This window comes from Colossoma macropomum, unplaced genomic scaffold, assembly GCF_904425465.1.
Source record: "Colossoma macropomum unplaced genomic scaffold, Colossoma_macropomum, whole genome shotgun sequence".
Taxonomy (NCBI): Eukaryota; Metazoa; Chordata; class Actinopteri; order Characiformes; family Serrasalmidae; genus Colossoma; species Colossoma macropomum.
Genome location: NW_023494799.1, coordinates 26,843,813 through 26,862,437, shown reverse-complemented (window position 1 = coordinate 26,862,437; position 18,625 = coordinate 26,843,813). Strand labels below are relative to the sequence as shown.

The window sequence follows — 18,625 nt, the reverse complement described above, 5'->3', positions numbered from 1 at the left end:
TAGCCATGCCTGTTGACAGCTCGGTTCCTTGGGAAGGATGTGAAAAGTGCCAACATCCCCTTCACCACCTGGAACAGTACATTTCTGTACATAGTCCACCATTTTCATTGCTGTTGTCATGGTTATGTCCTTTACAATACCTGCTGGACTAGAACGTGGGCTGGTTTATGTCACTTTTGGGGGTGTGAATATTAATGACTCAAGACTGTTATGTAACAGTTTAGGATTTTGGAATCGGCTCGTTTTATCATCCTCTTTTGCAAATGCAGGCATTGCATTTGAAAGAGGAGACTACAGTGCTACATGTACCAAACTCTCCTTATTCAATGTAAACAGTTTTCTATTCTATAGCACCTTTAAGATATGGAACTTAATCAGCCTACATAAAAGTTTTGTTATTGTGAAAGTGAAATCTTTGATTCACTGTATCTCAAAACTGCACTGAATGCAGAAAGAATCTGATCATTCCAAGTAGTTAAAAAAGCAGATGAACCAGACAGCTGAATATCCAAAACTGCTTTATTGGCTTTCTTAAAATTATTCATAAAGAAGTTAAACAGCAGGACAGCTATGCATGTTTACAAGATGATGCGTACAAATAATCAATATAAAATTAAAGGAAACAGGTAAAAATGCATTCCTTAACTTGATAATTTGCCTCTAATCGATAATCATTAACAGAGAGTCAGTCTGATTTGCTTGTTTCTGAGATTTGAATGAACACAAGCCGTATTGTCACAGAATTAAAAGGTTCATTACTTCACCAACTAGGATCAGTATTAGTGGCCTAAGCTACACTATTGGCAAAAGGGCAAATACATTACTCCATTATTGCACTGCGACATAAAGTAGGTTCTGCTTGTTGCTGGTCGTCTTCCATATTGACATACAAAGGCCATATAGTAGCCATGAAGTATCAGTAGTGTCTGTTTCCTGTAGTCACGTGGTTCTATTTTTTTGTCATCCATATCTTCATCTGTCACAATACAGGGTTCTAAAACAGAGTTGAATATGCAACAAAGAGTGTTTAAAGTTATTTTAATATATTACCATTTTAACTGAAATACTGTCACACGTTGCAGTTTACTGACAAACAAACTCTTCTGTTGTCTTTACATCAAGCAAAGAGATGAATAAACAATGCAGCAACATGATTTTCACATTAATTGCTAATTTACACCTCATGAAATGTGAATAAGCTGTTGGTCATGATATTAGCCTAGCTGTATTATATTACACAGCTTTTAGGTTCTCTCAAGTTTTACAACATACAACAACATAATCAGAATTACATGCTAATGACACTCCACTGAAACTGCTTGTACAACAGTGCATCACTGTGCCACTAGGATGCGACTGCACATTTATAACTTTAATACTTTAATAAATGCACTCAGAGTTTCTGGTGATATCTAGGCAGTCCTGAGGTCTTCTTGCCGAGTTTGACATAGTTCTACCCATCTACATGTACAACTGATCATTAGCTTATCACTACTTACCTAAACACCTTAAATGTACTCCTGTCCATGTTCCCTGATTACAGGTTGAATAGGGGTTACCTTCCATAATGTGGTTTCTCTGGCAGGTGTACTGAACAGTTTCACCATGCCTGTACCGGGCCTTTGGGGTAGTGGTTAGTTTGCTAAATCTGCGGTTGGGTGGTGGACCACAAGCACCGTCTGTTAACACAATATTACACAATAATGACATTAATATGATGATACATTTTTTCTAATGCATAGAATACTGTACTTTATGCACAGTACTGTCCAAGTTAGAAAACAACTTTACAACATATACTTGACAATAAAACATCATCTTGACAATAAAGAAGTGACAAGAGGTTGAGGGATTTTGATTATATATATATATATATATATATATATATTAAAGAAACAAGAATTTTTACCTATGCATGTGGGATAGGGGCTGTTCCATGTTCCATCTGATCTGCATGTAATTGATGAAGGTCCCATCATAATCATGTTAGAATGGCTACATTGAAAATATAAGATATGTTTAGGTTTATATGGTGGAGCTCTGCCAGGAACTCCCCTGACAATTCTCACATTATTCAGCTGTCCTTCCTTGCAGGTAACCGCTGTGGAAGAAATGAGACAAAAGTTTAGCAAAATGGGACTTTTTCACTGTGTAAATAAGTGTCAGCTTTTATATATAGCCATTGTTCAGCATTCCAGGTTTTTTATTTATAACAATTATTCCTGATTTGCAAATAATTTTACCATAACCACAAAGTATCATGACTTAAAGGGCCCACATAACGGAAAAAAAAAATTACACACTTCTTTTTAAACAAAAGAGCTGGTGACCCGTTATTTTGAGTGGTTTTTAGATGAAACAAATGCTCAACAGGTTAGGGTTAGGATTAGGGCCAGGGTTAGGGTTAGGATTAGGTTTTGGGTTGAGGTTAAGGTTAGGGTTAGGATTAGGGCCAGGGTTAGGGGTAGGGTTAGGTTTTGGGTTGAGGTTAAGGTTAGGGTTAGGATTAGGGCCAAGGTTAGGGTTAGGATTAGGGCCAGGGTTAGGGTTAGGATTAGGTTTTGGGTTGAGGTTAAGGTTAGGGTTAGGATTAGGTTTTGGGTTGAGGTTAAGGTTAGGGTTAGGATTAGGGCCAGGATTAGGGTTAGGATTAGGTTTTGGGTTGAGGTTAAGGTTAGGGTTAGGATTAGGTTTTGGGTTGAGGTTAAGATTAGGGTGAGGATTAGGGCCAGGATTAGGTTTAGGTTTTGGTAAGGTTGGGTAAGGTTAGGTTTTCCGTAATGGAAGCAACATCTAGAAGATATTTATTTCAGTGTATTCAGATGTTTCACTACTGCTACTTCACTGATATGTTGTTGATGTGTTACTGATAATTTGTAAAGAGTTTATTAATCATCTACAAAGGACCTCTCAAAATAAAGTGTTACTAAAGAGTTTGATTATATAAATGGCCATTTTTATTGTTTCAAAACATACCATTCACACCCAAATCTATATAGTCCATATATGAAAACTCAACAGCAAAAATTGCGAGGGCTGTTTGATGTCACAAAAAACAAGATTGTATGGGGCCTTCCTTTTTATTTCTCTAATAAAAGTGATATTAATCTTAGCACTGATCTTTCTTGTAAGCCTGCCCTCAGCAAAGTATATCTTGGAAAAAAAAAATAAAAATTTTAAAGTGGTCTTAAATGCATTTTGCAACAAAACCCTTTAATTCAATGTTTCTATGATGTTATAAAAACAAACACAACTACATACACAGCAGTTCAGCCCTGCTCATTCACACTAAGGTTATAAGCAGTGTTTCAGTCCAGACTGCTTTTTGAATGAGGCACAATACAGGACAGCCAATCAGAACAGAAACATTTACATATACTAGTCTTAAAGGCATAGCAACAAAATAAATAAATATAAAGGACAAAGAGAGGTTGGAATATGGTCATAATAAAATTAATTATTACTGTTTGTGGTACATAAAATCACACCAATGTTATGACTGAAAAGTTAAGTAACAATAACAAAAGTCTGTTAAAACTGCTTAAACTTTACAGCAGTAGTAGATCTGTAACCAACTCTTATTTTCATCAATAGCATCATATATTATCATGTTATGCTATCTGCAATGAACATAACTGTTTATCAGTATAAACATGTTGCTTTAAGGCTTGCTGTTGTGCCTGAGTGGTTTTTGCTTTGTGCACAACAGCATTCTTTGCCTACACCAGGGGTCAGCAACATGCGGCTCCCCAGCAACAGGAAATAATCCTCCACTGCAGTAAAATGAAGCTGTGCTGATCGTTCTAACACAGTTTTAAATGCTGGAGTTAATGTAGCCTACAACTGCTAATTCACCCTTTAACCCTGAAGGCTGGCGCACAGACTGCTGGTCACCATAGCCACGACAACAATCTCGCCTAGCTAGTAGTTAACGAAAAAGGCAAAGAGAAAGATTTAAGACGAACATCGATACTTTGGAGACGAGTGGACTCATTTACAATCACTCCAGCTGGTTTCCTGATACGTTTAATCTGCAATGAGAAACTGTCAAACACTGAAGTCAGCTTCTCTTTTGCCAGCTTCTTGTTCAAATTCTCCCGTTCCACCTTAAATGGTGTAGAAATTACATTCTGGCACCTCAGGCACCATTTAAGGTGGAACAGGAGAATTCGAACAAGAAGCTGGTGAATGAGAAGTGACTTCAGCCTCGTAAAAAGTCGAACATTGAGGGACATTTTACTAGAAACTCTTCTACTTTTGTGGTAAAGTGTTCAGCCGGATATGCGAGAAAAGCAGCTATATATGAGCTAAAGCTTAATGTTATATTTTTTATCCATACTTGTACATTAACACATACTGAGACATATTTACAGCCAAGATGGTAAAATGGATATAAAATGTTGTGGCTCCCAAGGTGGTTTGATTTTTGTTGAAAGGACTAAATGTCTTAACATTTGGGTTGCCGACCCCTGGTCTATACGGATGCTACAAAGCTGGGCAAAATACAGACAACCTCTTAAAATGAAATTAGCACTGACTGGGTGCATATCACTCTAATCTTCCTGTGTTCCACATTGAATGTGTTTTTCAAGCCAGAATCATAATACTAAGAAGTATAAAACCCATGTGAACCCATGTAATCTATAAGGTCACTTACACAGTATAATCTGTTTTATTTCGACACAGTAACAGAACCAGTTTGTTTAATTCTAAGGTATAAAGAAGATGGAAAATTGGCAAGTCATTGTTTTGGTACATAAATAGACCTTAAGACTCAAGAAAAATGAAGGATATGGGATCTTTAATATACATAACTCACTATGAGATGTGTTTACCTTCACATTTGGGAAAAGGGCTGCTCCAGGTTCCTCCTGCTGAACAAGTCACTTCACCACGTCCTGTCAGAGCCATCTCTGGGTGAGAGCAGTAGAACTGTAACTTGTGCCCGTACTTGATGAGTGCATATTTTTCTGGAAGCCCAACCACAGATACTCCGCTGCTGATCTCTTCAAGCTCACACGTGACCTCTGAAGAAGTTGACGACAGAACAGTTCAAATTAATTTTGTTTTAATAATGTTGGTGCTGTTGCCTTTCAGGACTGATTCTAAATCACCATCATGCTGTTTCTAGTGGAGGCTATGGAGATGACTCTACAGTGATGATCTAGAATCAGTCCAAAAATTTCAGAATATGTTAGCTATTTATTTCCTTTGTATTGTGTGTTTTTAATAAAGTTAGTTGACAATTAGCAAAATAATGATTGACACCTATAAGTTCTCTCTAAGGCAAACCTCCCAAAAAACTCTTCACAACAAAACCTATGTAAGCCCATTCTCACAGGGTAGAGGAGGAAATATACCAACAGGGCAGTTTTGTTTCTGATAGCTAATCCCAACTGGTTAGCTTTGCTTTACAATCCAGCTAACGTTAAGTTACGTTACTTGCTGTGCTGTGGTTCGCTTGCCAAAGGGTTTTACGGCCACAAAGACCTAAAAAACAAGTTTGCAGCCCAGCGTCTTTCACCTTGACAATGAATTTGGGGGGAGAGCTTCTGGAGGAGCAACGAAGGGAAGAATGTATTTGTTTTGCTGTTGAGTTTAAATATCAACAGTTGTTCCTCAGAATCGCTACTGGACTTTTAATGTAGTAATTTTTAAAAACAGGCTGTAGTGAGACCAAACTGTCCTACCCATGTACATCATATCCTGGTGTTAGTTTCAGGTCACGGTGTGGAACAAGTTAGCAAAGTTGCTGTAACACAGTTTCTCGTTTTTGCTCGGTACTTGGATGTGTTTTTTTTGAATGAAACAGCTTTATTGGAAATTGTCCATATACAGTGCTGTCTATAGTGACTATGTTTCATGTGCAGTGTAAACACCCATGTCGCAGCATGCCAACCAGATTGAGAGTGTTTGTAAAATCGCAGTGTGTGCCTGGATTTAGAGGAATAAATACAGTCATAGTGGTACTCAACCGATGGCAGCATGAAGCCATGCAAACGTTGGTGTAGTGATAGCGTTACTGATGAAAAAGAAGGAGATATTAGCAGTGTGGGATGTTCATTTAAGGTGGAAAAAGGAAGGAGGATGCTCTGTACTTTTTTTGTATAATGCTGGATTTGTCTGGAATTCAACAATGAGATGTTCGGCATCCATGGCACCCAAAAAAACATCAACATCTGGTGTATTTCACCGCTGCAGTTGATGGCAAAAGTTCTGAAAATTGAAGCGCAAGTCCAGACTGGCAGTGGCAGAATTTTCCGTCACAGCTCTATTGGAAAAACAGTGAGATATCTGGTTTGCTGTATAAATATAAATAAAAATAATGTGTGCCCACGACTTAGTAAGGCGTGGGAATTCGATAATTAAGTCGTGGCCACGTGTTAGGATCTCATTTGCTGCCATCACTGTTAGTCAAAACACAAGTTGTGAAACCTTACCTTCACATTGAGGAAGACGATTACTCCACTCCCCATTTTCTTGGCATGTTGCTTCATTTGGTCCCACCAGTTTGAGTCCAGGACTGTTACACGTGAACTGTATCCTGTGTCCGTATCTCAGTGTGGTGTCATAACCAGGCAGTGCATCCATAATGACGTTGCTCTCAGTTTCAGGTGGGGGGCATGACAGCTCTAAGAGGGAGAGTCTTATTTTAATGCCTTGGCTATTGATATCTATAGAATTGCTTATCATTTGGATGTGGATGATACATATCACTAAGTGAAATCATCACAAATCTAATCAATATATAATATTTCTCTTTTTTAGATCAGTATATTTTGGAGAGTGGAGAGTATATTTTAATGCTTTCAGTAAATGATGGCATCATTTCTTCTGAGAATGCACAAACGATAGAAAGCCTAAATAATCACTACATGCATTGCATAATACAGAAAATTATTATAAGAGAAAGTTATGGAAATAGTGGAATTATAGTGGGAGTTGTCCTCAATCATACTCAAATACTACAAATATCTGAAACCCAGCTTAACTATAATTCACTTCACCTTACAAGCACTACAATACAAAGCAAAACTCCATCTGTCTAGCAGTCTCTGTCGTGTACACAGTCACAGCAAAGCAATGTGCATTTAAAAGGCCTATAAGGTTGCATGCTGCCTGTAAAGCCAATGGAAAATCCTAAGCACACTGAAGAAAGCTGAGTTCCCATCAGTTGCTCTTGACATTTGTGTTACCTGCGCACTCAGGTAAGTGGTTGTCCCACCCCATAGCCAAACACGTCCTGGTGTCCATCCGACTCACCATCTGGTAGCTAAAAAAACTTCAGTTAAGAAGAAGCAGCATGCAGGACTAAGCTGTGTCCACATTCATTCAGGACTGACTGGACTCACCCTTCTTTGCATATGTATTTGACAGTAGCTCCATACACAAAGTCAGTGCCGTTGACTATAACAAAGCGGCCGTTTGGTATGTCCGCGGGGAGCTCACAGCGTTTCCCTGGTGACGTTTCAAGAACAAAAACAAACTTATTGATTTCAGTCTTGGACAACCTGGTCAAAGGACATGCTTTGTTGATTTTCTGAGTGAAAGTAAGTCAACATGTCCTCTATAGAGAACACACTTCTGGTATTTTAATGGAGGATCTCTGTTCATTTGCTGAATTTAAGAATTTAACATATTGGGGATGCAAGAGAACATAAAGTGTGGTCTGTTCAAAAGTTATGAATATGAACTTTAGTAAAGAATCTATTTGAGTAGAAAATTACAGTAAAAATGTTAAACCAAGAAAAAGTACTATTTGTGGTGATGATGATGTGCATTTCCTGAAGAAAATGCAGTGGTTGGGCAGCTTAAGCGATTTGAGAATAGTTGCTAAGGTGTTGCCAGGCTGTTGCTATGGTACCCAAGGTGGTTGCTAAGGTGTTGCAAGGTGGTTGCTATGGTATCACAGGTAGTTGCTAAGGTGTTGCAAAGTGGTTGCTATTATATCCCAGATGGTTGCTATGCTGTTGCTAGCCGTTTGGTATAGTATCTAAGGTGGTTGCTAGGCAGTTGCTATAGTATCTCAGATGGTTGCTATGGTTTTGCTAGGAGGTTGCTATGGTATCCAAGGTGGTTGCTAAGTTTTGCTAAGTGGTTGCTATGGTATCCCAGGTGGTTACTATGGTGTTGCTAGGCGTTTGGTATAGTATTCCAGGAGGTTGCTAGGCAGTTGCTATGGTATCTCAGGTGGTTGCTAAGGTGCTGCTAGGTAGTTGCCATGGTATCCGGGGTGGTTGCGAGGTGTTGGTAGGTGGTTGCTATGGAATCCCAGGTGGTTGCTAGGTGGTTGAGCAGAAGGACAGTAAACGGACGTGCAATTTTTTACCCCATTAATTCATATGGGAAAAAATTGAACGAAGTTTGTGTGAAAACCGTAAGTCGGATCAAAAAGCTGTATTCAAGAACACCATTCCCGATCAGAACATACATTCCAGATTTGCAACGGTGTTGATATCTCAAAAATTGAGATAGCGAGTTAGTGGACAAAAATCCGGCAGAAGAATAAGAAAAAAAGAAGGAGAAGATAAATTGAATAACAATAGTGTTGCAATTACTAATGACCTAATAATAGCCTAGTCAGGTTGAACCAGTCAAATGATCATCACTGGACTGCAGTAAATTCAAGTCAACATTAAACACTTATCAAAAATATCCATCACTTATATGGAAACTGTACTCACGTGAACATTTGGCATTGTCTCGAATGTTGATCCACTGGTTCTTTTGACAAACGAAAATGATTTTTCCCAGAGATACATAACCTTGTTGGCAAGCGTACAGCAATCTATCTCCTTCAGTGTAGTTACTTTTCAAAGACATTGGGGAAACTTCTCCATTGTCCACTACAGGAAGCGTCTCTGGACAAGCTTTTGCATCGGCTGATGGACCCACGTCCACAGCATCTGTTACAGTAGAATCAATATTATTTTAGTGTTACCCTGCGTTTCATACACACTATTTAGTGACATTCAGTTGCAATAAAATTAGATGCAATAAACTATAAAAGTGAATGAAACAGTGAAAGAAAATAAAAGCTTTACCTTCATGAGCTGAAGTATAAACACAGGCAAAGAAGGAAAGACACAGGAAAACTAAGCCTGACTGCATTATTCCAAAATCAGTCAGTTTACTCAGAGCAGCAGGAGACCACTCGTTATGTGAACTTCAACAGGGTTAATATATCTCAGTTTAGGCCCTGCCCCTTCTGTGTGTGTACAAACATAAGGTCAACAGGGTCAAGCAAGAGTACGAACATTGTGAAATAAGAGCAGATTTGTGTGCTTAAGTTGTGAATCATCAAGTGTTGTACGCTTTGTACAACTTGACCAGCGCAATTCACAGTAATGAAAAACGGAAGATATTTACTTGATTTAATGACGAATATTTGGCATAGGAAAAAAACATCATGACATCAAATTAACTTTGAACAAATTAAAGGAGAATTCCACTGATTTTTTAAATTCTACATCAGGGGTGTCACTAGAGATATGGATAGGGGGGCTAAGCCTTTACTTAGGGCAGGGGTGTCAAACTCAACCACTTAAAAGGAGCATTTTAAAAAAATCTCAACAAACCCGTGGGCCAAAGAACGCCTATGTTTTTATTTCATTTTTAGTTAATGCTGTGTAACAACTGGAACTGACCACTGTTTATTCAAAGTACACAAAAAAACGTCTACAGTAAAATATAGACACTTGAAGACCATGAAATATTACATGAATACTTGAAATATTCAAAATTTAAATGTCCCCAGGAGCTCAGTCTTTTAAACCTACCTATTTACTTAAACTAGACACCTGGCATCCTTTCTTTGCTGCACATTCATTAAGACTTGGGCTCAGTTTCTGAGCTGCTGCGCCGACGTTAGGTGTAAATGCAGCTACTGTGTTTGGTGATATGACTGGTGTGGAACTGTGTAGAACTGAGGTGTAACCACTGTCCCATAGACTGTTGTTGGGGTATTAGAGTCAGAGCTCATTATGTTGCAGTGCATGCTGGGGATTGTGGTGCAGCGCATTGTGAAACAAGCTAATATTAATAAAAATTAAAATAGGGCGGATAGGATTGTGTCGCAGGCCTGATTTGGCCCGTGGGCCTTGGGTTTGACACATGGGACTTAGGGGCTCGGGAGGAGGATGTTTCTCATTGGCCCCAAAATGTCAGTTAATCATTAATAATGGCTATTTGGTCAAGTTGGCTCACAGAAGATCTGCATAAGTACAGACCTTTTATGACTTAAATACTTGCACAGCTCACAGATCAAACAAAGGAATTAAGCAATGTAATGTGATCTCCTCTCTCTTAGATAAGCTGCAGATCATTATTGTTGTAACATGCTGTGTCAGTTCTCCCAAAGAAGAGTCCTGACAAACCAAGGTCTCAGAAAAGTGTTATCTGAGTTAACAAAAGCAGCCTTTATGACAGATGACACCTCTCTGAATAAGCCTTTATAAATGTTTATGTAGGTTTACGTTGACTGTCATGATAAGCTTATGTAGGTGCTACGTAGCTTTATGAGCACAGTCCTACAGTACAGTGTACTTAATGGAAAGAAATAAGCATTACAGCAAAACCAAAGGAGCATTTTTGAGCACTACTGAGAAAACACTTAACTAAATCATCACGAGATGGCAAATTTACTGCCATCATGACTCAGAGCATTAATCTCTTTGGCCTATCAGAGAACATCCTGATTATCTCTTAGTTATTACACATAAGAATCATATATCAGTGTCATATTCAGAACTATACATCTCCATTTTTTTTTCTACCTCATTTTCACTCAGCAGCTGCTAGACTGTGTGAAAATTTCATGATGAATGGACCAATAGAAATGTTCCAGATTGACTTGGAAAAAAACCTCAAAATATCCTACATTTCATTTAGAATTTACCTTTCCTCCCCTGAAGCCCACCAAGTTTCACCAAGTACATTGGTCTTTAGTCCTTAAACAGGCTGTTTTTTGGGCAGTGTGTTCTCCTCCAAGCACGCTGAGCTGTCCAATGATCTTGTGTTAGCTGCAGCTCAATAAGATGTGGCGGCGCTTCATGCGTCTCAGAGGAAGCACATGTTAGCCTTCACCATCCCAGCATGGTAGCATCAGGTGATAGGAGGGTTACTTTTTGTCATTTCATTTTATTAAATGCAAAACACCTCATGTACCTGGCTTGTCACTGACTGACTGACTGACTGACTGACCAGCTAACTTAATTAAGTAACCAATTAGCAAACTAACCAGCTAACTAACTAACATTATCCAACTAAGGAATCAACTAACTAAATAACTTGGTAACCAATTAGCACACTAACCAGTTAACTAATTAACTGAGCAGCCAACTAATTAACTAACAATTAACAAACTAACTAGCTAATTAACTAAGTAACGAACCAGCCAACTAATTAAGTAAGCAAGTCACAAACTAACCAGCTAACTAATTAACCAAGTAACCAACTAACTGACCAGCTAACTACTTAACCAAGTAACCAACTAACTAACCAGCTAATTAACCAAGTAATCAACAAAGTAACCAGCTAACCAGTTAAATAACTAACGAGCCAACTATTTAACTAAGAAACTAACCAGATAACTAATTAATTAGTAACCAGCTAATTAACCAACCAGCTAACTAGTTAACTAAGTAACTAACTAGCCAGATAATTAACTAAGTAACCAACTAACTAAGTAACCAACTAACCAACCAACAAACTAAGTAACAAACTAACTTAGTAACCTGGACTGTGTTTCCTGAAAGCACCCTTGAGCAACCATCATGGTAACGGTGGAGAGAGAGTGTTCAAAATTATAGTCTCTCTATCATTTAACTATGACAGTTGTTCATTGACACTTCCGGGCAACACACTCCATCTTAACTAACTACCGAGGTAACCAACTGAGTAACTAAGCAACAAACTACGCAACTAAATATCCAACGAAGTTACTGACTAAATAACCATCTAAATAACTGACAAAGTAAATAGGTAACCATCTAATTCACTGACTCGTGTTTAGCAGACTGAATATTGTCCACAAAGGGGCGCTATTAGTACTGACATAGGTTTTGCATCACATCAATGACACCATGTCCCTGATTTTTAGGTTAGGCAAGTAAAGTTTACAGTTACAGATGATAGTGTTAATATATTAAACTAGAGTTTTAATATGGTAGGTATAAAAGTGCACAGAGCTCATAGCTGTTTTTCCATAAGGTCCCTCATTCTCTCACTAGAACATCTGAAACGGTTTCAGTTTCTTACTTAATTCATTTGAGCATGTGATATTAGTCATTATGATCATTTACACACAGGGACAGCATCTTTCTGGGTTCAGGCCATTTGACTTGATGAAAGCGGTCAATGAAGCATCTTTAATGAAGTAAATGAGATTTACTCAGTAACTGTGAATCAGTTAATGAGATGAGCACTGCGCTCGGAGCTTTTCCTCATGGAGACCATCGCAACTCATGGGGAAAAACATATCTACATGCTATATTATGACATATAGAGCAAAAGAACATAACACAAAAAGTGCTCATCTCATTTCACATGCGCATAACTGAGCATCAGGTTTCCGAGGTGTCTGAATCCCTCTTGTTCATTTCTAGAATTAAAACTGACATAGGTCGCCCTCTGGTGGCACAAACAAATAATTGCAGAAATAGTGCCACAGAGTCATGCCATATGCAGCTTATTCACCAATCAGCCTCCTTGTTTCTACATTCACCATCCATTTTATCAGCTCCACTCACCATACAGGAGCACTTCGTAGTTCTACAACTACAGACTGTAGTCCATCTTTTTCTTTGCATTTTTGTTAGCCCCTCTTTCACCATGTTCTTCAAAGGTCAGGACCCCCACAGGAAACAGATGGACTACAGTCTGTAAGAACTACAAAGTGCTCCTATATGAGTAAGTGGAGCTAAAAACTGGACAGTGAGTGTAGAAACAAGGGGGTGGTGTTAATGCTATAGCTGACCACTGTATGGGCTTTTCAAGAATGTATTTGACCTTCAACAGGATTGAAACAATAAAGCCACTTTGTGTGCTGTGTTTTAGTCCACACCAATGTGAAATACAACATTCTCTTTTATTATTGTATTATATTGATAAATGTCTTCCATCTGAAAAAAAGAAAATACAACATGAAAAAGAATAAACTATAATATCAATAATAAAGTATGTACAAGAGAATGAACATATATCTCCAATCTGTTTGCTCTTCTGTACTCTCTACACAACCATGGGTCAGAAACCCCATGTCGATTCTTTACAGGAAGGAAATAAAATCCATAGCTTGAACTGTTACATTGAAACCCTGTACGTCTGTAGTGATGGCATGCAAACGCGAAGCCACTCTCGGTCAAGGTGTATTGGTGTTTAAACCCTCTGTAAAACCCAACAACCTAAAAATATTCATACTAATCAATGGCTCATATACACAGTCATGGAGTGCTGGACTGAAATCATCAGACACTTCACTCGAGACATGACTGAGGCTGGAAATCATGCTAATTTAGTCTGGTGACCAAAGATCACTCTGTCAAAACGACGCTGCTTTTTATAGACTAAAGTGTCCAGAGCTCCCATTATGGGCCTATTAGTAAAAGGAATACTCCAGTGTTTTTCAATCTGATTGAAATCTGTAGCATCTGTACTGCAGGATTGATTACAACAAACAATATGTTTAATCCTTTTCTCTGTACTCAGAAAAAACTTGTTTACTTGAATCTCCTTATAATTGAAGTCAATGGGCAGTTGCTTCAGCTTTCGCATCTGCCCACTGGCTTCTATACGCTTTTCTCCTCATTTACTAAGTACAAGTCTATTATTATTATTGTCTGTGGGAACTGACTGTATGCTACATATGTAGCAGATATTAAGGTTGAAAAATGCTTAGGTTTTCCTTTAACATACTCAGTAACTACCAAAGTACAGCAAGAATTTAGCATGTGACAGAATTAGTGTTGATTTAGGATCTAAGCCTTTCGATCCTGACAATCACTGCACCTGGCGGCTCAGTCACTTGGTAAATGTTGATCCAGGGCTAAGTGCGGCTCTCCTTTCATTTGAACCCTTTTTAGGTCAGCTAATCAGTTCCCATCTCTGACCAGCAGGGGGCACTACACAACCTCATGAATCAAAGACAACTCAGGACAACTCGGACGTCTGACAAATAACTCTGCTTCATTAGTTTGGCATGCAGAAAACTATAAATGTGTCTGGCTTTTTTTGTGAGATTTCTCCCCACTAGTAAAAGGGGAGCGCCACCAATTTTTCAAAATTTCAGCATAACTAAATGATTAGTCAGCATTGTTCACAGTGGTGGTGATAGGAAAGTCCACCTCTAAAAGCTACCATACAAAGTTATTGCATGAATTGGTTATGAATATACTGCCTGATTTCTGAGGCACTGTTTTATGATAACTTTGTGATAAAGTTTTGGCCTAATCTTGTTTGTCTTGTTAATCTGTTTACTTTAATCTATTCATTGTGGAAGAATACATGCAGGCGTTATAAGGCAAAATAGTCCCCAAAGATAAAATTTTTTTCCAGATTTTCCATTAATTTACCATCAGCAACATTACATATAACAACTCAGAAGACATGTGTAGATTCACTGCTGGTTTTGGATAGTAAATAAAAATGGCTACATTTGTGTTGTAGACATGGTGACCCCTGGTTCCCATCACCACCACTGTAAAGAAATCAGAGTCAGTTTCTCTAAAATGAACCATTTCACATCAAACCACTCTGATGACTTTGTTCACATCTCAAGCACTTAATTATGCAGACATTGATTTAAGTCAGTATTAAGGTATGACAGTGGTTCCAAGCCCAAAGCTTGTTTGTGCCTGCTAACCTGAGGAGCTGAGTAAGGCGAGTTAAGTCAGGAAAAACAGAAACATGTAGATCATGGGGTTCCTCTGTGCTATTAGGGCCCTGAAGCAATGATGGCAGCAGAGACCGCTGATCTACTACGACAGACACATCACTTTGCTACAGCTGCTAAAAGGTCCAGTTTAAATGAGTTAGTCTCACCTTTGTTCGTTTTGAATTAGAATTTTATTTACAGTAGGTTTAGATATGATTCTGTTTCTGCCACTGGAATAAAATAATACAGCCATTAACAAGTCATAATAAAGAGAGCTTTCCATAATTATGACTTCCACAATACTATCCATATACTATCCATAATAATATGACCATAATATATCCATAATTATGACAAAGCATCTTAAAATTATGACTTAGCATCTTACAATTATGATTTAGCATGTCATAAATATGACTTAGTATCCATAATTATGACATAGCATCTCAAAATTATGACAGCATTTCATAAGGAAGATGTTACTTTCTCATAATTATGACTTAGTATCTCATAATAATGAGATTCAATCTTTTTAATATGACTTCCTCTTAATTAAGACTTTCACAATTATGACTTTCTCATAATGACTTACTGTCATAATTGACTTAGCATCTCAATCCAGGGGCGGAAATGGGCTTTCCACAAATTCAGTGCAGAATATTCAAAAAATATGTCAAGTTTTATCTTTTTTGAAGGCAAGACATAAGGTGTGCCATCATGTTAGAGTTGTTGTTGTTTAGTGGCTTTGACTGAATCTCAAACGCTCCCTACTCCCTATACAGTGCACTGCAGGGGTCATAAAACTACGCATATAAACGCAGATATATTTCCGGTCGCCATAGCCTTCCAGCTGATGCTTCCACAGTGCACAGCAGAAGCTGCTGAGATCATTTTTGTCCTTTATCAGAACTTTGTGTAGAAAGTGTCTGCATATGTTCATCACACGGCAAAAAAATGGAGCAGCAGACTATTTGCCAAATCGTCAGCGTTGTCCTGTTAAGACTGTTCACTACTAAAAGCACGCATCATTGGGTAACATTGGTTAGCTTTTCGCAGTTTAATATACACTGTATACTGTATTCATAAATAGATTGTTTGTAAATACTTAAACTATACACACTGAATTTCTCTTATCTTTCTAAAATCAAATATGCACCAAGATAGAACAAAAGGATAAACATATTTACCAGTATATCGCACACATATGTCACTTTCTCCATCCATTTCTGCCAATCCAATTTTACTAAATTATTCCCCATTTGGTTAAGTAGCAAAAATTCACCTTAAATTCCATTAACTCAAGATTTAATGACCTGAAAATGAAGAGACCACACACACATAAACACGCGCTCCTTTTGCTTTGTAGTGCTCGCGTCATCACTTTAAAAGGCATGTAGAATTCTTGATAAGACTGGCAAATCTTCCACCATTCAGTAAAGAGAATATTACAGGCACCCCCAGAGAAACACTCCTACATTTCAAGTAATCACAGACAGAAAAAAAAAATCCTTAAAAAATATCGTCTTGCATCAAATCCGGGTTACGATCCATTTGCAACCTCAGTCGCCAAACATACAGTAAGGAAATAAAAAAAAAAAAACCTAGTATTTGCTTCAAACAATTATATATAAAATATATATCCAAACATACAGAAGGTGTAACCAACCAGCCCACCAGGTAGGTTGAAGCAGGAGTGTAGCTGTATGTGCAAAAAGGTTGAAAAAGGTTGCATTGATTCAGAGAGGGAGAGTTTTGTTCTCTGGCTTCCATCATTCTTTACTTTAGCTTTAGCTTAAACTTAAGACCACCCAGCACTAACATGTACAGACTGCAGGTCCTTCCTTAAAGACAAAGTTCTTAATTCCGTTTGACGAAAACAAAAAAGGCATACATAAATAAAAAAAAATAAAAAAAAATCAATAAAATCGTCCCTTAAAACCATAAAAAGCTATCGCTGCAGTTTTAGTACGACTTGTCCAAAGTTTGTTTAAACACACAGTGGGGGAGGTCAAGATGACCTCTGCTCGTGCATTAGCTGTCCACTGTGTTGGAATCCAAAACACAATAAGCATCATTCATACGACTGATCTAAATCTAGGCAAATTTAATCACATGACAACAGATTTCATTGGACTTCACCACTTCTCTAAGTTTGTCGGAACATTACAATGTTGGCATTACACAATAGTGATGGTGTCTCAGGTACTCCATGTACAAAAAACCCCCAGTAGCAACCCAAAAAAACAGCAAAGAAAATGATTATACTGTAGCTGTTGCATAAACATACAATTCTATTGGATCAGTTGGTCGTCCTCCTCAGAAAAGAGGGCGGGTTTAGTACTGAGTTTTTCTAAAACAAGCTTAGATATCACAACCTAATGCTTCGAAGAAATACTGTATAGAAACCTATCTGGGGGTTTACTAGCTAAAGTTAAAGGTGCTTAAGAAACTAGAGGATAAACGCAGTACAATAAAAAACAAAAATCATTCGTATTTAGATGTAAAGCCACAGAGAAAATTTGGTAATGGTTCCATCAATAAATAAGTTACTTTAATGTCATTCTATGTACAACTCTAGCCCTGGTTGAACTTTAACTGAACTATGGATTATGACCATTGAAGATGGTGTATAAAAAATATATCCAACTCTACCTCAGAGAAACTCTTTAAATGTGTGTTCAGAAGAGCGTACTGACTGAAAATGGGGTAAAGAAATATTTTTTGATGACTAAATTTAGAGACATTTAGCTTGGGTACTTTAAGTATCCAGCAAGCAGAAAGCGTGGTTCCAAATCCAGTATGGAAATATCTGGGAATAACTATCAAAACGCAACACTGCCGCACAACAAAACGATTGGTATTTGTTCAGTATGCTATAGAACAGGGCCCTCTGCATAAATAAATGTGATAAACTAGGGATAACTCCATCTAATCCGAACCCAACCGAGATCTACAAAGTTACCGCTGTTTACAGAGATTTGGAAGCAAAGGCACATCGTCATTGAACTGAGGGAACATAAGAGAGGCTATCTGGACTGGGAACTGAAGTGTGGCACTCTTCCATCATGTCGGCTCTCTCACGATCTCTCATTTCAAAAAGGTGAAGAAGAAGAAAAAAAAGAAGGGAAAAAAAGTGTGGGAAGCACCCAACTTCCTGTGAGGCTGACAAACAAGGAGTAGCTCAAAGGGCCCCCCCCTGGTGGTGGAGACTTGTGATGTTTGGTGTTTTTTTCCCATCATCCTGCACTGTAGAGTTCTGTCCACATCACACACCCAGGCCTGCCCGGATGAGGGGTTACGCATTTCAGCCAGGGGTTCATGAGTAAAACGGCTGGAGTGAAGTCTGTGCCTTTCATTTCTTCCTGCCACCCACCATCTTCCCAAAATTCCAACCCAGACCGCCTTGTCCAGCTTGCATATCACCAAAAGAACTCTCAGCTCTATCTAAAAGGCACCTCCTGCCCATCCTGTTAGGGTCTGCGGTCAGGCCTCAAACCCCTACTGGTCCACGGAAGGAACAGAGGTCAGAGGTCATACGAAGACTTTGGCGAGGGCGTCGGCACCGGCGCTGCCGATGTAGCACTTGGTGGGGTGGAACGCCACGTCGTTGATGGACTCATCAAACTTCTTCCGGTGAGCTGTGAACTCCTGAATGCACGTCTTGCTCTCCATGTTCCACAGGCGGATGGAGCAGTCGTGACCTGAGAGTGCGAGTTTTTCAGTTAGAGAACTGAGGCCTTATGATATGAAAGA

At 38.5% G+C, this 18,625-nt stretch overlaps 2 protein-coding genes across 3 annotated transcripts in view; both read right to left on the bottom strand.

The window, feature by feature from the left end:
- Positions 1–501: 501 nt before the first annotated feature.
- Positions 502–9,186, bottom strand: LOC118819496 (complement factor H-like). Its single transcript, XM_036587322.1, has 9 exons — positions 9,045–9,186; positions 8,685–8,906; positions 7,353–7,458; positions 7,197–7,273; positions 6,441–6,632; positions 4,836–5,027; positions 1,910–2,101; positions 1,500–1,679; positions 502–994 (listed from the first exon to the last, which is right to left on the bottom strand). Exons 1-9 carry the CDS (start codon positions 9,109–9,111, stop codon positions 798–800), a joined length of 1,425 nt encoding a protein of 474 aa, XP_036443215.1. The 5' UTR covers positions 9,112–9,186; the 3' UTR covers positions 502–797.
- A 5,046-nt stretch (positions 9,187–14,232) lies between these two features.
- The window catches only part of strn (striatin, calmodulin binding protein), a 70,902-nt gene continuing 66,509 nt past the window's right edge, over positions 14,233–18,625 (bottom strand). For both annotated transcript variants that reach the window (XM_036585915.1, XM_036585916.1), the window contains one exon: positions 14,233–18,573. In XM_036585915.1, the coding sequence (XP_036441808.1) occupies positions 18,404–18,573 (170 nt within the window). In that variant the 3' untranslated portion in view covers positions 14,233–18,403. The remainder of the gene's footprint in view (positions 18,574–18,625) is intronic.